Here is a 24,222-nt window from a genome sequence, read left to right as displayed (position 1 = left end):
CAAGTCTGATTATCTATTAGCTATGTGCAGGATATTTAGTAATGGGTTGGACTGTGTGTTCATGCATAGGAGCTGTGTGTAAACACAGAAGTATCAGCATAGGCTTTGCCCTCTAGAAGCAGTTACCCTGAAGTGGGCATTTGGCTTACCGGTTCACACACTGCCTAAGACACTCATGTCCCTCTTCAGAGTACCAGAGCTTGATATCTGTCCATCCCTGTTTCGCACAAAGGCAGACTTTGAGAGGCATATTGATGACCTAATTTGATTTCTGCCACCCATTTGGGAGACCTGGATGGGGTTCTTAGCTCTTGGGTTTGATCTGGCCTATCACAGCTGTCACAGGTATTTGGAGGAATGGACTGGAAAATGCGAGCTCTCACTCTGTTGGCTTGTCTCCCTTTGTCTGTCAAATAAAAATTTAAAAAGTAGAAAGAAAAGCAGGTCCCTCAACAATGACAACAAATATTTACTGGTAGTACACACCTCTGACTGACAGAGGAGGAGCCAGGACTTTTAGCTGCCTACAGAGAATGTTCAGGTATTGTGGACTGGTCAACTGCTGGTTGAGTTTATTGCAGGAGTAATAGAAACAACGGCATGTGAGGTAAGCCCACTTTCACTGCCACCAACCAAGCCTACCCTTCCAATCTGGGTCACTTTAAACTCTCACCACACCCCAGAATCAAATGCTCATCATTCTACTGCAGACACAATTTTCATTCAGCCTCTTTTCTTCCTTTCATTTTCACTCCTTCAGTTCAGCAAGGGGGAATGTCACGTTTGGAGAGGTGAGAGGTGGTAAAGTTATGGTTTCTATTCTTCCAATTTGCATAGTGACTTCTTCCAAATTTACAATTCTTATTACTTTGGTTTTTCTCACACACATGTCCAGGCTCCCCGAGTGTCCCTGATTCACTGATAGTGTACTTGAGACCACAGGACTGTGTTCTGGTAAGCGGGGAGCTCAACAGAAAGTGCGCCTTCATTTTGGTTCGAGGAGACTTTGAGAGAATGACACACGTCTCTCTGTATCTCACCTTTCTTTGGAGGCAGCCATGAAGACGTCATTTTGAGAGGCCGGAGTAACATAGAACAGCAGACAAGTACTGTACGAGGTTATAGCAGATTAAATCTGAGGAATAAATAAGATCTTTGCCACTTTACATCTCTGAAGAATCAAGGTTTAGCTTGCATCCATGGATCAGTCACGTGAATCCATATGCCTCCCTTTGAAAATTCTCATTGGATCAACAGTGGCTAGAGAAGATTGGAATTCCTCACTTCAGCATACAAGCCTTAATAATTTCTCGAATGTTAGATCATTCTGCACATCTTTGCAAACCTTAAGATAAACTTCAGTAAGTAGACCAGTCTTTTGAGTTACTTGTTCAGTGACATCATTGCATCAGTGCTTAACTAACACAGAGATTGTTATCGGAAGTGAGTGCCACAGCTGAAAGTTCTGAAATGGAGCAGCAAAAACAAAGGGGTTGGTGAAGGGGATAAGAAAAAACCAGTGCCCATTCATGGAGTAACAAAACAGATGAGAAAAATCTTCCTGTGGTTACTTGTGAAAGAAGTTATCTCATGAACTGCTGCAGCTTTCAAGTCAGAAAATACATTCATTTTCATTTAGCTTTGAGTAAAGGAACTCTGCAGAACATTGCCACCATTAGTTGGTGGTTATTAATTTTATCTGATAAAGTACAGCAAGAAGAGATGGGTTCAGAAAAGCACCAATAGTACTGACTAGGAATGGAAAACACTAGAAATTCTATAATATGCAGTACTGACAGATAAAGCTTTGTTCAGCTCTAGTTAGTAAAAGATAAAGCTTAGCACGGCTACCTCTCAGTATCTGAGAACTCATTGTAGGACCACTCCAAGGAAGTCAAAGTTCCCATGCTCAAGTTCTTCATAAAACGGCCTACCAGTTGCAAATGGCCTGTGTATATCCTCCAATATACTTGCTAACATCTCTAGATGATTTATCCAATACAATGCTAAAGTGAAGAAAAGATGTTTACACTGCATTGTTAAGAAATAAAGACAGAAATAAATCTTATGTGCTCAGTAAAGAAATAATTTTTGAAATGTTTTTCAATCATGATTGGTTGAAACTCCAGAGATGTCGCCCATGGGTATGGAAGATTTACTGCAACAGCTCATGTTTGAAAAGTCTTTAATGCTTAACATTTGTATACCAGTACTGTGGTGCTACAGAATAGACTACAGCCTGCAATGTTGACAACCCAACGGAGGAACACTTTGAATCCTGCCTGCTCCATTTGTTATCTAGTTTATTTCTAATGAATGTGGGAAAGTACTGTAAAATGTTCCAGCTACTTGGGACCCTGTCACCCTCACGGAACTCCTTGTTTTGGTGTGGCATTTATGACCATTTGGGAAATGATTTAGTGGCTGGAAGATAACTTCCTCTCTCTTTATCTTCCCTGCACTAACTCTTCCTTGCAAATTTAATCTCCTTCTATTTTTTTTAAAAAGAACTTAAGATTTAATCTTAGATAAAAAAGCAAATCTAGCTTGAATGATTACATCATTTGTTACGATGTTTAATTGAAATACAATGGCACCTAAAAGAAATACACAGGTAGCAAAATGTCTCCTGGAAAACAGATTAACAACTTTGTCTAAGACAAGCCTCCTAAGCTCAGAATTAAATTTACAAAGAGAGGCATGTCTCAGAAATATTTGTGATTATAGCTCATAAAATACCTTGAAGTACTCCTAACCATGGAAATCTGCATGCGCTCTGGGTACCCAAGGCAGGGACACACGGAATTCATTTGAATGTAACTCACAGACTTGAGCAGAGTCATGCTAGTCAAAGAGATGTAAAAGTGAGAAATAAATTGTGTTACAAAGACACTCACGTATTTGGATTATCTTTTAGGTGAAGTTATTACAGAAACTCTTAATGAGAACTTAATACGGTTTCCTTCCACATGTCTGCCCTTCTGTCTGCTCAAAGTTCACCCCAGAAATCCATGTCCAGTAAGCACCCCTCTATCTCTCCACAAAGTGAGTGGGATAGGTTGTTTACTTTATTCACTGTGTTCCCACATGACTTTATTCGTATCCTTGTATTGCTGCTCATTGCATAGTGATTTGACTTTTGACTTATCTTTATGGTATACACTGTTCTGAGAACACCTTACTCATTTTTGCAGTGTTATAGGTCTCCAGAAGTATTAGGCACCCAGAAAATATAATTTCAAGGGAAGAGCTAAAAAAATGGGCTCAAAAGAATGCGTGGTCATGGTTTTGTCACTAAGGTATAAATTGAGAAGCAGGACAAGACATCCCTTTAAGTCCTAGCCATTGAGGGGGGCAGCAAACTTTTAGGGTGAGAGAGGGTAAGAGGCTTATACAAAAGAGCTGGGCAGTGTGTTTTTCTCTTATGTTGAAATTTGGAAGCTTGGTTTCTCTAGTTAAACTTGGTGAGGTGGGAAGATGCTTCCCATGCATGCAGTATTGTACATTCCTGGGTTAGCACATGTTTTCATTGGGGGTTGTTGTGGTTTCTCATTTTCTATTTTTTTTCCAGCTTTGAAAGCATCTAAGGTTTGCTGTAACAATAACAACAACAAATTTATGAGAATGGGCCAATATGAATCAGGGGAGAAATGGAACATGCCATTTGTGAAGGGAGCGGGAATGGGGGAGGTGGTACGGGTCCCTGGAGGAAAGAAGAAAGGCAAAACACAGTTGCCAGGAGTTCGGCAGAGGAGAATGTTCTGCATGACACGTGGCTGGCACAGGGGCCAGCAGCATCTGTTCTCAATGAGGATCCCTGGTGTACAGTGCTCTGTGTGCATGTGATCTTGTCAGGGAACACCCAGGCTCTGGGCTTCAGGATGCTTGCTCTTGGCTCCAGTCTCCATCTTTGGAATTTCTGCCTCAGTGGCGGCCTCTCACCAGGGGTTAGATCTCCAGCCAGAAAACAGGCTGCAGAAACATGCCCAAGAAAAGCCACAAGGACTCCTTGATCCATTTGAATCGCCCACCTGCCAAATTCCCAATATTGATCTTAAACAGGAAGAAAATGATGTATCAGAAGAGGCTGTAACTCTCCTGTGGGAGGGAGAGATGTCATTGTATGAGGGGTATTGCAACAAGCTTAGGTTTTTCCAAATAGGTGCAGGGTATTTTGTGTTTGGTTTTGGTCTTAGTTTGGCAAAGCATAAACAGTAATTTTTCTCTCTTCCTGTTATACTATTCAACGACACAGGGAAAATCAGGAGGAGGATTTCAATCACCGATAGAATGTGGGTATGCTCTCTCTCGGTGAGAGTATCCCTAGACAGATCACCCTAAGATTCTGTGCTGGTTGGGGTGCTGTGAGGAAGCCTCAGACCTGAGCTGGCGGCTTCTCTAATCAGTACTTTTATATGCAATAGGGATGCCTTCCCTGGGAAAGGCAGAGCCAACGAGATGAAAGAACTGTTAAACACTATACACAAGGCAGCACTCTGTTGAAAGGAGATGAACAGAAACCGTTTCATTTGATCAGTTCTGGCTGCAAATTGACTTTCAAGCTTCCCAGTGGACAATGTGTTTCCTCAGTTGGGATTCAGCAGGAAACATGCAAGATGTGCCACCTGCAGAAGACCTTCCATACAGAGACAACAGTAACCAACAATGTGTGCAGTACTTCAGTGTTTTCAAATGCATTTACTCTTGTTGCTTCATTTGAGAACTAAAAGACTTGTCTAGGTGAACCAATTTTGTGATAAAAAGTAACTTTAGCTGAATTCACACAACCCAGCAGAAGGAATGGAATTTGTAGAGTCAAATCTTCTCTCCAGGGTGCAGTTTTCAGAGAGGAAAGCAGCTTGGGAGCCAGACCGCCACCAATCTGTAAAGCTCTATTACAGAAGATGCTAACCATAAACTTGAAAAAAAAACAGTAAAAAAGATTCTTAACAGAGTCATACAACTCAAGATCTGTTAGCTGACTTTTTTACTTTCCACAGGTTAACAGAATTTCCTAAGATATCAATTTACTGTCTAAGATACCTACAGCCCTGACAGTCCTCTCCTCAACCTGTGGATGTCCTTAACATTCTGCTTTCCTAAAAGATGGAAGTGCTGATCACGAGCCAGACATGACAGTGCTGTGCCCAGAATTTGAGACAAAATTAAGAACTTGTGATACAACCAAGAACAAAGTAGGCATTAGCCATAATAAAACGTCAATTATATGGATAATTAGGAAGCACTGGTTCTGTTTTTTTTTAAGTCTTCAAATTATATTTGAGGAGGAAATACAGACTGAAACACGGAGAGAGAGACACGCGCACAGAGCTAGTGGTTCCTTCCCCCAAATGTCTACAAAAGCCAGGACTAGGCCGGGGTAAGAGCCGTGAGCCAGGAACTCAGAGCTCATAATGGGCAACAGAAACTCAGTCAGTTGAACTATCCTTGCTACCGCCCAGGCTTTTCATTACAGGCAGCTGGAACTGGGAACAGAACTGAGACTTGAATCCAGGCAATCTACCTTGGGACACAGGTGCCTTAATCACTGGGGCAAATGCTTGTCCCAGAAACAACAGTTCTATTTACAAAACAGATACTGCAGAATGGGATTAGGGGTTCCATTTGTTGGGGATGGGCAAAGAATAAGGGAGTGGGGATAGTTGCAAGTTTAACCAAATCATCAGAGTGGGGACATTAGGAGAACTACATATGTCATGATTGGGACTTGAGTTTTTTCCTGTTTATGTATTGGGAAAATGGTGGGGAGTTTTAGCAGAAGGGCATTACAGCTTCGCATCCATTTTAACAGATCCTCTGACTACTATGCTAAGGAGAGACTGAGGAGGCAGCGGCAGCAAGGAGCCCAGTCAGGAGAACATAGTGATGGGAATGGCACCAGGTGGCAGCAGGTTAGATGTTGGAAGATGGTTAACTTAACAAAGGAACAAACCCAAATGGCAAACAAGCATATGAAAAAATGCTCAAGTTCCCTGGCAATAAGGGAAATCCAAATGAAGACAATCTTGAGGTACCACCTAACTCCAGTAAGGATGGCACACATACATAATACCACCAACACTTGTTGGCGAGGATGTGGGGAAAAGGGAACCCTTCTCCACTGCTGGTGGGACTGCAGACTGGTACAGCCTCTATGGGAATCAGTTTGGCGAATACTCAAACAACTGAAAATCAACATGCCATATGATCCAGCAATAGCACTCCTAGGGATATATCCAAAACATCTCCTACACAAGAAACCAACATGCACGCCTATGTTCATAGCAGCACAATCTACAATCGCAAAAACCTGGAAGCAGCCAAAATGCCCATCAATAGAAGACTGGATAAGGAAGCTATGGTTCATCTACTCTATGGAATACTACTCAGCTATTAAAAAAAATGAAATGCAGTTCTTTGTGGACAAATGGGCCCGACTGGAATCCATCATGCTAAGAGAAATGAACCAATTCCAAAAGGTTAAATACCACATGTTTGCCTTAATTTGAGATGAAAAGATGACAACCTGAAAGATAGTACCTGTATATTGTAATATTATTGCAATCTCTAACAACCTGTATCCAATACAATAAGATAATGCAATATAATCTATAAACCAACAATTAATGTCAGAATACTTAAGATCTACATCAAAAAACTGTAAAACCTACTATACCCTCAATACGCTATGTTAATCCGTAATGAGGGGGGGGGAGTGCAGGGAAGCCTTTCAGGACCATAAAAAGAGTGAGGAAAAAGTACAATATAGCCTATCAAGATCAAATCTGGTAATTCATAGACAACAGACTCAAAGCAGCACTAAACAATAGTAAAACTACTATACCAATGCATGAGGGGGGAATCGGGTGCGATCCTGACAACCTCTTAATAGGAGGTCATGTGCGTGGAGCAGGTGGGCACTCCAGGGTGGAGCAGGTGGCAAGGAGAAAGCCTGGATCCCAACCATGAAGACTCCCAGACCTTCACCACAAACTATTAATACGAGCAACAAGGACTATATCCCAACTGCCAAGGAGGCCATAGGGAATTGGATGCCCTCGGAGGCCGAGTACTCTGAGGTTACCCACCCCCAACTGGAGCTTCCACAGGGGATGGAAGAAGTCCAAACACTACCGGGCAGAAACCAACGTCATCGGAAAGACAACCAGAAGCCCTGAGCGGTCCGCAGAAACAGAAGAACAATAAACGTCCTTCGGGACCAGGGAGGAGAGCTTTCTCTGGTCCGAGCCTGGCTCCACCTCTGGACCCCCAACCTCCCTCGCGGTGACCATCGGGATCGCTCCGAAAACCCCTCATAGCAAACAAACAATCATACAAACTAAAAAAACCTAAAATAAATAGACAAACAACAAAAAGTAGAGCTTGGAATCTGACAGGAAAGAGCTGGCATGGATTTGGCTCATGCCTCGCTGGGTGGGACACGAAGATTAGTCACTCTTCACCGTGGTGTTGGGGACTTTCCTGCACACCTCCCCCCCCAAAAAAATGTTCTGCACCTTAATTGTTGACAAATGTCTTGTTAGAGTTACAAGCCAGTCTAGATTATCCTAAAATTTGCCAAGATCAGTAAAATTATACTTCAACACAACAAATGGCTAAATACTAAAATGAAATAGACACGAGACAGCTGAATGGTACCTTATAGCCATTTTAAGGTATATAGCAGCCGGTCCTGTATACAAACTAAAATTGAAATGTCAATGAGCAAATCATAGATTGTGGTTAAGAACTTGTTTTTTTGTTTTTTTTTTTTTTTTTTTTAACATACTGGTTACGCAAAACCATGTCAATTCCATAATGTTACAAATTGCTGTTAATGTTATATTGGGACTCTTAATTGACTGGGATGATATTCTACCAGCTCTAACTTTGGACCAGAAATGGTCTCCCCAAGAAACTGTTCAACCCATCTGGACAATAAGTAGCTGGACTCTATGTTTGGTATATGTTTGCAAGGAAAGAATCTTGATTGAATTTGAACTGTAATACTGCACCAAGGTGGAGGAATCCACCAGGGGGAGGGGCGTGGGGAGGGGTGGGGGGATTCCCAGAGCCTATGAAACTGTCACATAATGCATAATAATTAATAAAAAAAAAGTAAAAAAAAAAGATGGTTAACTTGACAGATTCAATGTAGAAAGTGAGGGAAAGAGACAATTAAGATGATATCAAAGATTTCATACTAAGCAAAAAGAAGAATGAAAGATTCAACAACAGAAATGAAAACGTAGACACTGAGAAATGAACAACTTATGAAATAAATTAAATTCTTGAATTCCATCTGCCATACTACAAATTCATCTTTGCAAAGGTTTATTTATTTTTGTTTGAAATGCAGACTTACAGAGAAGAGGAGCGACAGATACACACACACACACACACACACACACACGCAATGTCTTCCATTCACTGGTTCACTTCCCAACCACTGTTGTGATCACAACAGTTGGAGTTGAGCCAATCAGAAATCAAGAGCCAGGAGTTTTCTCTGGGTTCCCCACGTGGGGACAGGGTTCCAAGGACTTGGGCTGTCCTTCTCTGCTTTCCAGGCCACAAGCAGGAAGCTGAATCAAACGTGGAGCATTCAAGACACGAACTGGCACCGATATTAGATACTAGCACTGCAAGTGGAAGTTTAGCCCCACTACAGAATCTTTATCTTTAATCCTTGTTACTTCGTTTCTACCTGACTTACTCCCCAGTATTTGTAATGTTTTGTGTTCCCCATTTTGTTCTGGATCTCAGTGCTTGCAATCAGATTATTGCCTGCAGTCACTAAATGTGTTCCAGTTTAATTCTCTTCATGAACATTGATTCCCAATCAAGTTGTCAGGCATGTTACTCCTTGTCCTGGCCAACTTGTGAAAACAATATTTCATTTTCTGCATCCACTTTCTTACCTACTTACCAATTAATTTCTCTCCTTCTCTCCTCATTAAAACCAGCACTTATGGAATTTCATGGACACATAAATCTGATTATTGTCAATGATCAACCTGTTTTTCTGTTCTGTAACATATAGAAAACATCTTCACTCTCTGTTTTCCTTAAAGCCTCTCTTCTTTCATGATCTTTTCAGGAACACTCTCCTTTATTTCCTTCTTCTGGTCTAGTCAGTCTTTCTGTATCTCCTTGGCTACCTTTGCTTCTTACAATGCTTCTGTTCTCCCAGGCTTTCTCCTCTCCCTGTTCCCCATTCATCTTTTTTGTGCAATTAAGAGCATCAGGCATCTGTAAAAGCAGCCATGCAGATTACGGCTGAATTTGTATTTTGCAATGTGCACCTGTGTGAAGCTGCCAGAAAGCTCAAATCATGTTTTCTGTCTTAAGAAGGGAACTGACAAGCATTAAAAGTGTGTGTGCGTGTGTGTGTGTGTGTGTGTGTGTGTGTGTGTGTGTGTGTGTGATTTACAGAAGAAATAAAAGAAACAGAGAGAGACTCAAAGGAGAACCTTCATGAGAAAGACAGAGGCTCAAATCAAACAGCTGAGGGGTAGACCTTAAATGTATCCAACTAAGCCCAAGCAACATGTGCAACTTACGGAATTACAGTAAAGTTCAAAGACTACGGGTACGTAAGTGTGGCCTTGGGATTCAAACCTAATGCTCATAACTGAAAATACAGAGATAGATAAATAGGTATGCCTTATATACTTTAGAAATACTTTTTAAAATATGCTTTAAAAACATTGTGTATGTACTTTAAGCATACTTGAAAATAAAATGCTTTAAAATAAGGTGTAAGAAACTTCACAAATGATTAGTACTCTGTCATTGTAACGAAATGTAATGAATTTATGCCACTTAAAAATTACTCATTTTGACAGACAGATGTTCCATCTGCTAGTTCATTTCCCAGATGGATCACAGCAATTAGGAGAAAAGCCAGGATATTTATCCATGTTTCTCATGTGGGTGGTAGTGGCCCAAATACTTGGGTCGTCTGCCACCATTTTTTGAGGCCAATAGCAGGGAGCTGGTTTGGAAACAGACCAGCCAGGAATGAACCAGTGTCACAGGCAGCACCCTATCCTCTCTGCATCTTCTGCATACTATTGCTAGTTCCTAATTTTGATCAAGCTTTATTTCTTGTTGTTTGAGCCATGAAGCAATGCATTTTCACTGCCAAATAAGATATGATATAATATTAAAAAATTGAAAGTAAAACTACCCATTTTAGTGCATGAATTAGATATGAAAACTATCGAAATCTCTGAGTGTTTCCATATGACCGTTTAATAAATGTGCTGTGCTAATTACCATGTCAGAAATGGTGAAATATTTAATGCCATATAAAATTCACAAATAGTTTCTGTGAGTATTTTTGTCATAGTTAGACTACTTTTAAAACATGTTTTAGAAGCACATTTAGAATTTTTAGTGGAACATAGTTCCTATAGAAGGAGTATGTGAAAAAAACTGTTGCATAGTAGGTCAAGTCCTCACTAGGATCAATTGTGTGCATCCCATATCCAAATGCCTGGGTCAAATCTTGGCTATCAGCTTCCCATCCAGTTTCCAGCTCAGGTGCAGCAACTACACAACTGCCTCCCAGGGTCAACATTAGGAGGAAGGAAGCTGGAGTCGCCAGTGGAACTGAGAATTAAATAGAGGCACTCAGATATAGAATGAGGTCATCTTAAGGGTATCTTCTTAATCACCAGGTCCATTAAGCCAGGCCTCCACTACTAGTTCTTCTAGTGCAATCATTGAGAAGCAGCTGAAAGGTCTGGTATGTGTGGGAAACAAGAAGGTGGCAGATCTGTGGTGCAAATTTTGTAGGCAAGTGATACTTACATTATCTGCAAGCTTGGCCTAGAAATGCAAGAGCAGTGAGAAAGAAAAAAAAACAAAACCAAGAACACCAGCATGATGAAAAATAGAGAGTGAATCTGAAAAAGAATGGGAGGAAAGGGGAAAATGGGTGAGATAACGCTTGATAGAAGAGGATTGGCAGAGTGAGGGGGTGTTCCCATCAGTTGGCCTAAAGCACAAAAGAACACAAGTGCCCACTAGCTCTAGACGGAGGTCCCAGCTACCACCTGAGGAAGCTAGCATCCCTCTCTAACTGATTTTAAACATTTAAAAATGAATTAGTAGTGAGAAAAGATTTATTGCGACATTAAGTAAGGCTACACCACTCCCCCGCCCCACTCCCCCACCTCCCTTGTCAAACTTATTTGAAAAGGCGGAGGAGAATAGACAGATGTTGTGTCCACTAGTTCAATCCCCGATGGCAAGGCTCTACCCAAGCTCTAGATGAGTGAAAACTCTGATGAGTGTTATTAATCTAAATGAGGTTTTTCAATTTGTATGGTTGTGCTTCTAATGCTTTTCTTTTTTTTTTTGAAAAGCAGAGTGGGGAAAAAACAATGGTTTTAGCTTTCAAAGTGAAAAACTAGTTTTAATGAATGTTTGGAGTCTAATTTTCAGGGATTCCAGCTGGAGAATCCAAAGTAGAGCCGTGAACCAAATGGGACTTTGGACAAGCTCAAGACATGCCTGGGTTTTCAGGCTGGTACAGATATTACTCAAAACTGGCAGCGGCACTCGCAGACCAATCTCATGGAGATTGGAATTTGGCAGTCAGGGAGACTAGCACACAGCTCCAACTTAAGCTAATTTTCAGTTTTTCTCTGGGTTTTAACAAGTCTAACACATACTTAGGGTTAGATTTATAAGGTCCTACCCTACCCCTACCAGAATCTAGAAGCTGACCCCATTATCAGCTTTTAAGGCATTATTTGCATTTTTAGATCCCCTCCACTCCTGGATTTGGAAGAACTTGGCAAAAAGTAAAAAACCTGGCCAAAAGATCTGTTCCTTGAGAAGCAGCAAAGGAATGATTATATCTGGTTTGTAAACAGCTAAAACGTAGCAGAGTGAAGTTTAATTGGTGAATACTATTGAAATGAACGTATTTAAATAAAAAGAAATCAAGGAAAGTAAACATACTTTGCGGACACATAGAGTACAAGTGATAAAACTAGAATAAAACATTCGCTTTTTTATGCAGACATCATAAATACAATTTATTTTTGTCTTTTTCCGTAGGAATCCATAAAGATATTCAAGTGAGATTTTAACAGAAGATCAGTAGCAATTTCAAACTGGTAATCTCTCTCAGTCCATTTGGGGTTCTGGCAACAACACTGTCAGTATTTATCAAAAGCAATTGTGGCTGTTCAGGGAAGAAAAAAGTATGACAGAGGCATATAAAAGACACAAACCACACATAGAGCTGAGTGGAAGAAGAGTTAAATAGCTTTCACCAAGAAGCTGAGGAAGAGAGACTTGGGGTCAGAGGCAGGACTTTGGCATTCCTTTGCCCTTAAGTCCTTCCAGACGGCTGCGTCTGCTGCCTGACCCTGGGACAGCATGGCACCCCTGCAGGGTTTGAGAACTTGAAGTTTCCTGATTCGGAAGTCCAGATCAGGACCTGCAATCCTGCCTTTCTGACAAATTCACAGCTGAGCAATCCATACCATCGGTCCAAGTCCATCCCTACTCTGAGCCAGTCTAGCTCTTTGCAGGTCCAGGATTTAGCTACGTTGACTCAAGAGTCCTGAGTCTCTGTTCTAAGGATAAAATACAGAACTGCCCTGCTTATGCCTTGAACTACATAACCTCACGAGCATATCCACTCCTGCTTCCCAAACAGCTGGGTCTTAGCCCACTGCCACTTCCCTGGAGTCTCCTAAACTGCATATTCTATTTCACTTTTTTAGAACAAAAACCCTAGAGGTTATGACTGGACTGTTAGGGTGTGCCACACTTCCAAATAGGAACAACCAGAACATTCTCTTGAATTTTTATGTATGCGAACACTTGTACAGGACATTGTGTTCTAACAAACGAGAGGGGAAACTCAGCACAGGGATAAAGTCCTTCCTCTCTAAGGGCTCCTCCTGATGCAGACGCCAAGTACCAGAGAGCCCAGGGCCACCCTCTGCTGCCCTTTCTTAGAGCACCTTATCCTCAGATTTACAGGCAGGCATCCTGTACCTCAGAATAAAGCACATTCCTGAAACTGGGACTTGGCAGTCAGACTCTGGGCAAGAACAAAATCATGCAATAGAAGCTCAATTTCCAAGATATTATTTTCCACCTCATGAATTATTTATTGGCTTCTACCTCTTGTAGAACTGCAGCAGTAAGCCATGAGGTGTCTATATGTGCAATCAAGAAGCAGCAGACCCAGACACAAAGAACAGGGCTATCATCTGGAATATAAATAATGCAGGCAAGGCAGAGAGAGATCCAAGACAACAGAGAAGAAAGAATCCAAGGAATGGAGTGGCAGATGGACTGCATTAGCGATGGAAACCTTGTTGGTATCAGCTAGCCAATGTCTAGAACAATACAACATTCTACCTACACTTCAATGGGCATCTACTGTGATCAAATGAAATTGCCTTGGAGTCCTCCTCTGTCCACCCCACATTTCCTCCTATATAAATTCCCATGAGTGCTAATATCACATAATGACATTTCTCCTGGTTGTGTTAAGAAAACACAAATGTATTTACATGTAAATCCATAGAGCACACCATTTACAGGGAAAGAGAATCCCAAAACGCCTTCCTTGTTTGAAACCGAAGAAAATGCTAACTGTGTCAGAATGACAAGAATATGTATACGTATCTTTAAAACTCTCCAAAGACTGGTATGCTCTTTAAATATTTCCCTTTATAACATGGTATGATGTTGAGCACTTCTAGGATATTCTCACATAGATTTATCATAAGGAGTTCATTTAGTATTTCAAGCTGTGTTTTCCATTCTGTTTGTATGGAGGGATGACGATAACTCTTCTCTATGTAAAACATTTCATACATTAAAATAGTTACAGCATTGACATTTGTTGTTCTCATTTTTCATTAAAAACCCCATTTTTTGGTTCTTTTCCCCCCAGTGGTATTTTATATCATTTTTTGTTGCATTCAGTGTGTTTATGTTTCTAAGGACTAGGGAAGGTGAATTTAATGACAAAATGGGGTTAGATCCATGATGAGAAGCAAAACAATTGTATACTCTAATTTCCTGTTGCTGTCCACTGCCTGCATGTGCATGTAGTAGGTTTCAAGGACAGAGCCAACCAGTTGTTTATCCACAGAAGGCAGTGTTGCTTGAACATTTTAACTGAAGCTTTATAGCAACCCAGTCTTTGCTATCTTCTTTTTATTAATTAATTAATTAATTAATTAATTATTTTCCATATACAGTTCCATTGGCTCTGGGATTTCCCTTTACCCCTCCCCAAATACCTTACCCCAACACACTGATTTCCCCCATACCATCACAACAGAACACTCCTTCCTAAGCAGTCATAAGTCCATCGTTCTGCTATTTAAGTATATCCTGCCATTGTAGACATGGACAATGGCAGAGTCCAGCATCTTATTGTCAAGATAAGATTCAACAATTTCATTGGGAATCCATCTTTGACTTGTAAGCAGAGATGCACACTGCATTGTATCTTCACATCTGTATGTGATAGTCTCTACTACACAGTTACTATATATCCCCTTAAATGAAAAGCTGTAAATCAAACTCAAAAACAATAATTTGTTTTAATAAAACTGATCATTGATTCTTCTAAACTTGTTTCTACTTCAAATGATGTCTTCATTCATACAAGAACTATCTGAAGATGGATCCTTTTCTCTCAAGACGTGAACTGGATTCTATTGAATCATTTTCGGGAGAGTTAATTAATCTCTGCCCAGGGTTTTTCAAAGTGCAGCCCAGGACCACTTGTGTTAGAAGTACCTAGAGTACCTAGAGTATTGCGGTAGGGTAGGCAGCTAGTTCAGGGTCAGGAACTTGGAAGCCACCATCACCAAGGTGTCCCCTCCTGCCCATCTGGGATGCTCACCTATCATCACCTGAAAACTAAAAGCGGGGAATACTGCATTGTTGTGCAACCATTTCCCTCACAAGCCCCTACAAAGGCCCCAGGTAGAGAGAGGCTAGCTCTCTTAGTTGTATGTTTCCATTGCTCTGGCACTCCGACTCTTGGCCAGGAAAGACTCTGAGGACAGGTATCCCCTGAGCATGGCCCTGTATGTCTGTATTCCTCACCCTCTCTTCACTGCATGGTGGAACAATGAAGACATTAATGCTAAGATGCTTTCTATTTCTAATGTGTGTACTTTTGAGAGTTCCAGAAGAGGTGAGGCCTAGCAGTAATAAAACGTGGGCAGAGAAGCCAGAGAAAGCTGAATGTCTACAGCTTTGTAAGTGTGCCCAGGTTATTCACTGCATGTCTCTTAAGATGACTTACATTGTTGGGAAAGCTGGGACATAGGTCTTCAGCTTAACGGATGGGCTTCAGGGTAATGGTCATTTGTTTCTCTTAGGGTTTCGATTACTGGATTGCCATATGGAGTTTTGATTTGTTATTTCTAGTGGGCCCTGCTATCACCAATTTTGGTTAATAAAGACTCTTTAATAAACCTCAGACTTGTTTGACATAATCTTGCTCCCACCTTGCAACAGTATTTGCTGTGACAGCAAATTTTCATGCTTCATACCTCACCAGACACATAGAAAGCAGAAGAAAAGCCTAGAATCCAATGATTTAGATTTAAAAAACAAGCACCCCACTCCTGTCTTCTTAATATAGCAATTAAGATGGCAATTGCAACATCTGCAATACATATTCAGAAGGTATGGATCTGAGTCCCAGAACCAGCTCCCAGTCTGCTCTTGGCAAGCACCCAGGAAGCAAAGGCAATGGCTCAAGTGACTAGGAGACCTGGATTCAGTTCTTCATTAATTTTTTTAAAGAAAGTAAAAAGCTTCCAGCTGAATCCATTGCTACATGAAATGTTGTAAGATAAGCTCTGGCCAGAATAAGCCCTCAGCGTCCCACTAGATGAGTTTCCTGGTGCAACACAATGTGCAGGAATAATACAAGATGTAGCCAACTCTTAACTTGCCCCCTTAAATTAGGAGAACATCATTTGTACTGGAACAGCATATTTGATTTCTCCTTTATCATACCAACCAACCATTTGTCATAGAACATGACGTCAGTAAAGGATACTATGTTCCTTATAAATAAAGTACTTGGAATTAAAGAAATTTGTCATAGAGCTTTCTCTTAAGAAAAATAAAATGCACAGAAAGTAGCTTTTTACTATTTAGCCCTGTTTTCTTTTAATAATGTATATTTAATGATATATATAAACATCGGTTTCCTTATTCCTTCAAGAACTTCTTTTTTTTTTTAAAGATTTTATTATTATTGGAAAGCCGGATATACAGAGAGGAGGAGAGACAGAGAGGAAGATCTTCCGTCCGATGTTTCACTCCCCAAGTGAGCCACAACGGGCCGGTGCTGCGCCAATCCAATGCCGGGAACCTGGAATCTCTTCCAGGTCTCCCACACGGGTGCAGTGTCCCAAGGTTTTGGGCCGTCCTCAACTGCTTTCCCAGGCCACCAGCAGGGAGCTGGATGGGAAGTGGAGCTGCCGGGATTAGAACCGGCGCCCATATGGGATCCCGGGGCGTTCAAGGCGAGGACTTTAGCCGTTAGACCACGCCACTGGGCCCACATTCAAGAACTTCTAAAAGGATACATAAGGGATCCAAAAGTGTCTTATTAGACAATCTAACCAAATCAGCCTCCAGTCCAGGTTGGTCTCTTACTCTATTACTATACACACACACACACACACACACACACACACAATAGTGCATAAGCATACAGGCACACATTACCTGCCACTGTCTTATGAGAATTAATGGTGTCGAAAAATACAATTTTTGTTTGAATGTTAGTGTCATCCAAAATTACTGACAAGTTAAATTTGGCTATTCTTTCTCACTCCTCAATTAATGTTCATCAAACATTCACAAATAGGTATCTGTGTGTCTTTGACCATGTGTGACTCTTACAGCTATATGACCTCAGAAGTATTTTCTCTTTCAGGCCAGTGTCTGAACAGTAATAAATCCAAAACCAGGATTGGCCTTGGAGCCAGTATCAAAGAAGGATGGTTCCAACATACCCCCTTCAGTGAACAAGAAGCCAAGGTCAGCCAAGAGGAAAGTCACAGCTGTGGAAAGGAATCCCAGAGTGAAGAACCCACAGATGTAATGAAGATCATGCCCATGTAAAAGGCAAAGAATTCCCAGAAAGAAGGGCAGGTTTGCCATATAGCCAAAGAAATAACCTTGTCCCACAACGGACCTTTCTATAGGTCTCAATCTCCACTCCAGTGCATGTGTCTTCATAGGTTCCTGAGCCTGGATTTTAAAAACGATCTGAAGAATTGAATTGTATCTCTCCACGTTAGAAGCTAAGGAAACTAAAATTTAACTGAATTGCTCAGAAAAATAGCCAAAACGATGGGCCTTAGTGCAAGGCTTTTCCAAGTCCCAGAGAGCTTTCCTCTTCTGCTTGGAGCCACCTTTATTGCCATTCTGAGGACTTCTGATTCTACCCACAACAGGGCTCTTATTCTTTCTCTTTACTTCTGTGCTATTCCATGGAAGAGTCGCTCGATCTCTACCATTTTAAGAATTTCAAAGTCAGTGCTCTATCCTCAGCTCCCAACCCTACCCTTTAGAGGGTAGAAGCAGGTGTCACAGACCAACTAGGTCTGAGTCTTTTGAAAGGGTAGTAAACTTAACAAATCATAATTCATCAATTCATGCCACTTGGGAATTTGTAAGCCAGTAAATGGATAGACCTGATGAATAAAGTGATGGGTGGGATGCCAGACATTTAAAAGGCTACATACAAGAATTTATACAAGGGAGACTTATGTGAGGTTCAAAAATAAAGTCTATAAATTTTATTGATGGCCTCAAGGACCTCAATTAAACATGGCAGCTTACATTAGACAATAAACAGTCATAAAGACATTAGCTGAGGATATGTATGCCTTTTTTTGACTCAGCATATTGTGTGAGTGTCATCCTGTCCCCACACAGTTGGACACGTTAATCCTTCAGAGTATCATCACTAATGTTTCCCCATTTGGCAACTTAACGACCACTTTAATTTCAGTTTTACCACTCAGTTCCCATAGGAGTTTTGAGAGGAAGTCAGGTGGTTGGTAAACATATCTACCAGATGTAGAGTCAGAAACTTGAGTGATTTTTTGTATTTTTGAAGTCACTCTGTTGTCCTCTTCCTCCATGCTGTCATTTTGAAGAAGGAAGAATCAGCAAAGCATTAAAGATAGAAGATGAGGAATTCTGCATGGACACTATAGGATGAATTTCAGAGAGAGCCGATCCAAGAAGTGGATCAATGTTAGCCAACCCATAAGAAGGACACTAACTAATTCTATGTAAATGGAGTTTATGTGACAGTATGTGTTCTCAGCTGCACACCCACGAGGCCAAGAATTTATTGAAAACTGGAGTTGTGCAGAATTGATAAGCATGGCTTTACAAAAGAAAAAATAAGATTAAAAGAAAGGAAGAGTTAAAGAAAGATGATTACTTCAATGTAAAAGCACCTTTATTTTCTAATAATACCAATTCACAGGTAGGGTGAACATTCATTTCTATTATTGTTCCATAATATGAAGAGAACCATTCTCTATTTCTTTTTCTGTTTTCATCTCCCTCTCTTGCTTCATTCATACCCTACCCACTCCACTCTCCATCTTTCTCTCTTCTTGTTGGGCAGAGTACATTTTATTGGACAAGCATTTGGCATTTTTAATTTTATGAGCAATATACAAATTGAATTATATTGTTTCAATCGGTCAATGTTTCTTGAACCCCAACTAGTCTAGGTATTGTGTTTAGCAACTATGATACAATAATAGAAAAAAATGATGTTTCCAACTTGAAAATAGTTATAGCGTAGGGAGACTGACATACAGAAAACCAACAACTTCCCTAAGGTCATCAGTGATGAAATACAGACTAGAGTGAGACTACAGAACTCATCTCTGGGTAGGGGTGAGGGCTGACTTGGTGCCAGTCACACAATAGTCCAAGAGGAGAGGTCTGAAAACGTGTTGAAGAATCAATTGGGAATCATCTGACACTGAGTCGTTCAACAGCAGACTGGCATTTTGGAAATACTAATTCAGGTCTGTGGTGTTGTCTTGCGGTGTTGTGGTGTCTTGTGGTGTTGTGGTGTCTTGTGGTGTTGTGGTGTCTTGTGGTGTTGTGGTGTCTTGCGGTGTTGTGGTGTCTTGCGGTGTTGTGGTGTCTTGTGGTGTTGTGCATTGTAGGTTGTTAATTAGCATGCTTGGTCTCCACCATGAGATTTCAGTAGATCTTGCTATCTACCTAGTTGTGACAACCAAAAATGCCTTCAAATATTGTGCAATGTCTCCTAGTGAGAGGTGGAGTGTGCAAAATTATTCCCAGTTGATATTAATTGGCTGAAATAAACATGGGGCAGGTCAAAGATTCAAAAAGGGAGATAAGCATGTACAAAGACAGAGGACATGGAACTACATGAGGCAATGATGTGTCTATGAATGGTGGAAACAATATTAACTACATTATTCTTTCCTATATAACTATCACTGATGATACAGTGTATGGTGGCATATAACTTACTAAGTAATATGCACATTAAATTGCATTCTCTTTTAATTCATAAATGTTTCTCAAGCCTAATGTACAAACCTTATATGGAGTTCACTGCCTCTAATATCCATTTATAAGTGTGCCTTTATGAAGGAACATTGCCTAAAATGTTGTGAAGTAGGCATTACAAACCTATTCTGATAACCATATAAAAACTCTATCGAGGGCAGTGAAGTACGGAGTAAAAAGGAGCTTGCCCAGTGTCATGCAGCAAGTGGGACCAACGTTCAGTCTCATAGCAAGTGTGCCCACAGTTCAAAGCCCATGCACTTTTCAGAACACTGTATTACAAGAGTTCTTTTTTTTAATGTCTGGGAAAAGAGCGAACACAGAATTGTGAGAAGAGACTGAAAGACAAAGGCCCATTTACTACACACAAAGGAGTATGAATTAAATGTGATATAATTGGGAGTTTCTGAAATATATCTAGTAGAAGACAGGCACAACAGAAGGAATCATGCAGAGCAGGAGAGAGGATGAAGGCAGTTGATGGACACAGATGTGGCAAAGGGCAGAACAATGAGGAAAAGGAATATTGCAGCCCAGCTGAGAAATACCAAGACTCGCCTGTGGTGGTATCAGCAGGAATGAATAGAGCTTTTCGTGTATCATCTCAGGATCAGTTAACGTGGCTGGACATAAGGCTAACAGTCTCTGAGTGATTTGTGAATTGTTGACCTCAGGGATTCTGCACAGGAATGCTGTTTCAGTTTTCATTCCCTTTTTCCATCCTCAGAATCTGTACCTAATTATATCGAGGTCACCGCAGCGTCACTGACCCGACTCTGTTTCACTCATTGGGTAGGTGTTCCTAAGACAGCTAATAACACACTACAAAAGACACCATTTTCTAAGTTTCTCTCGTGGGCCCAGCATGACACTAAGTGCTGTACATGGCTTTTCACATTTCTCCTGTATATCAAATCCACAAAATAATTGTTGTCCCATTTCCCAGTACAGATTAACACACAGAATGACACTGCCTCTCAGATCCAAGATTTGAGTCTAGCTTTGTTTGACTTCAAATCCTTCCAGCAAAGCAAGTTGCCACCCCCATCCATTTATACCTTGCAAAAGACACAGAAAATCTAACAAGCATCCAAGTCAAGAAGGCAAACACAGGACACGATGGAATGGAACTTAGGAGCAAGAATAGATTGCAGATATACAGTACAGACAGACTCTTGCTGAGAAAAGGGAAAACTAAGTGTGAAGAACAAAAGGAAAGTTTTACACAGAATCTTACAGGAAACTTTAAAGGCTCTTTAAGGAATGAGAGGAACAGAATAGCAGAGAGCTGAAAGCAATACAGGATGTGACATGAACAGAGATCTGGACATGACAGGTTCAACAGAGGCTAGCTAACTGGAGTGATGGATTGATTGCCTGGGCTTACAGCAGAATTCATGGGTGAAGCCTTCTGTTCTTACAAAGCTGAATGTCTGAAAGGGGCATCCCAAAATCACATTTTGTATTAGAAAGCAAAAGAAATAGATCCTTATCTATTTCTTTTTTTTCTTTGAGTAACTGGGTGTGTGTGTGGGGGGGTTGAGTTAAGGTCTCTGGCTACATTTCTTATAACTTCTTGTACCAGTCCAGTGCTTTTGCTTTCTCTTGCTTCTGGGTCTGTTTTTTTTTCTGTTTTGATCTTCCACAATTTCAGTTCTCCTTAATATTTTCTTGACTTACACAGAAAGAAATATCTGCTCCAACTTGCCCCTAGCTCATGGCAGTCTCAATCCCTCTCCTCTCTCAATTCCACCTACATTTCCTGGAGGTCTAACCCCCATCCAGCTTCCCTTCACTTCCGTATGGTATTGCTTCTCCTTTTCCTTTCAGTCTTTTTTCTCACTAAATGGATTTTCTTCCTCTTGGCCTTTGCCAAGAGACTACACCCCTACATCTAGTTTTTCCAACTCTGTCCTACCTATAGGATCTCAGGAAATGGTGCAGAATAATCGGAATGTAAATCACACGAGCTAAAATTGTTCTTGGACAAAGAAAGCTTCCAAACACAGATGAAAAACCTAGGAACCCTGTTGTCTGTGCCACAGCAGTGAAGGGCAGTGATTTTCCAACTTGAGTGGTCATCAGAATTTCCTGGAAGGCCCCTCTCCCAGAGTATCTGATTCAGCATGTTTGTGGTGGTGCCTGAGCATGCACATGCCCAGCAAGGTCCCAGCTGATGTTGGCAGTGCTGGTCCAAGGCTCAAACTACGAGAACCACCAAGAAGGGGACACACAGTTACATGGGGCTTATAGCTCAGCTGTGAATACCAGCAGTGCAGCAACACACACACCCACTGAATGAGCTTTGCTCCTTGTCGCCTCAACAAAGGGACTGACAGCAGCCAAAGAAGGGTGATCGGGTTGTGGGGAGCAGGAGAGGACACAGTGGGAAGCTCTGTATTGTAACCTTCTGGGAAGTACCACTGCCAGCTCCAAACTCTGTCCTCCACCCTCCAACCCACCATCGTGCAAGGAAGTAGCAGAAGGGAATTCTCAGGATACCTCTGATCTTCTCCCAGCAGCCTGAGTGAGTCCTCTGTGTGTTTATCTCCTTCTTTCCCGGCCTCCTCGTCCCCCTTTCTACTCCCTGCCCAGTGAATGACTCACTCCCCTCTCCCGCCTCCCCACCCCACTGCCATCTGTTTTTCTAATGATGCAGAAGATGAGCTGTTTTGTTGGCCCACATCATAACAAAGCACACTTCAGGCTAACATTTTTCCTGAGGCACACAGAAGGCACAGTTTCATTGGTATTCTTCCCCCCACCCAGTTTTCTCTTTTCTCTCAAACCCCACCCGTTCACCTTCTCTGGCCTCATGTGGACCCTGCTTTCCCAGAATTAGACCAGGAGACACAGATAGGGAAGAATGGAGGGATTTACATGTGTGGGGGGCGGGTCTGCAAAGGAAAGGCTCTTTGAAAGCAATGGCAGTTAAACAGCTCCCTGCATAGAGCACAAGCAGAAGCCAGGCTTCCCCAGCAGCCTTGCTAGGTGACTTGAGTCAGAAGCTTGGATGACAAAGACTGTGCTGACCGAGCTGGGAGTATTTGCCTTTGCCCAGGACTGTTTCTAGGATAAGAGCCTTGCTGGTATGCACATACGTGTGTGTGTGTGAGAGAGAGAGTGTGTGTGGTGTGGCTCTTCCTACTACAATCAGGATGCCTGACTCATGGTCATTCAGCATGGCTTTTTCCCATTCTTGACCCTACATTGTTAACTCTAGCACTCAGAGCTCACACAGGAAATGGAATCCGTTGTGTGCAGAGGTAGAGAGCAGGTTTGGGTCGGTAAACGTAGGCTGTGTTAATGAGTGGCTAAGGTATTTCGGACAGCACAGCGTACTGATGGCCCTGGGTGCAGGTCAAGCGTGCTAATGGGAGAGAACAGGTTTCCTGGTTGCAGCTGCTCTTCACAGCCAGCTAACTGCTTCCATGCTTGCAGATACTCTTTTTCAAGAGAAATATCTTTGTACAAAAGCTTTTTATATTTATTATTATTGCAGGTGTGTGCATGAGCACATTAAAGTTATATATGTATAAAGAATTTCATGTAAAATACTCATTTTCAAAGCTGATAACACAAATAAAATTGTATCCAGACATGGTGCTGGTACAACAAACCTGTCTGTGAACCATTGGTCCGAAACCCCTTGAGCTCATTAAGGCCATGCGTCAGAATTCCAAAACTAAATGATTCTAACTTGCTTTTAGCATAGTTTTTATTAGAGTCCGGAAGATTTTGCTGAATAACATCTTAAAAGGTCAGAAATGCTAATTTCTGTGAATTTGAGGTTCTAAGGCCAATAGCATGTAAGAGATTGAACAAAGACGGAGAGTGGAGGGGTAGCCAAGGGGTCAAGCAGACCTGAGTGCAGGAGCCTGGGTCTGGGGAAGGGGCCAGCTTACCTCACAGGACTGGATACAGTGGATCAGAAGGGGGTCTGGATGCCATCGCTGCTGGCCGGTACACATGATGCTCTAGTAGGGAAGACAAGGAGGACAGAAATCAAGCGAAAATGACATTTGATGTCTGCAATATATATATATATATATAATCTTTAGGGGCAGATGATCGGCCCAGGAGTGTAAGTCTGACATCTCTTGTCCAAGTGACCAGGTCAACTACAGTTGACTATTCTACTTCCAATTCAGCTGGAAGGTAGCAATTGAGGGCTCAGTACTTAAGACCCTACCACGCTCGTGGAAGATCCAGTTAGAATTTCAGATCCTGCGCTGGGCTTGGTTCAGTCCTGGTTGCTACTGGCAACTGGGCAATGAACCAGTGGATATAGATCTCTCTGTCCACAACTTCCTTTGTCAGTAGGCTTTTCAAATACATAGAATATTAAAAAAAAAATCATCCCCATGCAGTTGACATCAGGACTCACAGCAAATAAGACAGCAGTGGACAAAAAGAAGAATCAGGGCCAAAGAACACTGTGCACCTCTTGTTAGCATTGTTTCGGCTTTTACGGTAAGAGATAAAAATTGTGTCTACCTTGTGGACTAATCAAGATAATGTGAGTCAGCCTCAAACTAGGCTGAAACAGCAACAATTGTCAGCCTTCAAAGAGCACATTTCTGTAATTGGAAAAGTAGCTAATCTCGCTTTTTAAAATAA

At 41.5% G+C, this 24,222-nt stretch overlaps 1 protein-coding gene across 1 annotated transcript in view; it reads right to left on the bottom strand.

Annotated features, from left to right (window-relative positions):
• Positions 1-24,222, bottom strand: part of PAPPA2 (pappalysin 2) — a 230,588-nt gene that overhangs the window by 16,472 nt on the left and 189,894 nt on the right. The window contains exon 20 of the mRNA XM_058660702.1: positions 23,508-23,579. Coding sequence (XP_058516685.1) covers positions 23,508-23,579 — 72 coding nt within the window. The remainder of the gene's footprint in view (positions 1-23,507; positions 23,580-24,222) is intronic.

Source organism: Ochotona princeps, chromosome 2, assembly GCF_030435755.1.
Source record: "Ochotona princeps isolate mOchPri1 chromosome 2, mOchPri1.hap1, whole genome shotgun sequence".
Lineage (NCBI taxonomy): Eukaryota > Metazoa > Chordata > Mammalia > Lagomorpha > Ochotonidae > Ochotona > Ochotona princeps.
Note: the sequence above shows the minus strand (reverse complement) of the source record. Positions and strands in the feature narration are given on the sequence as shown.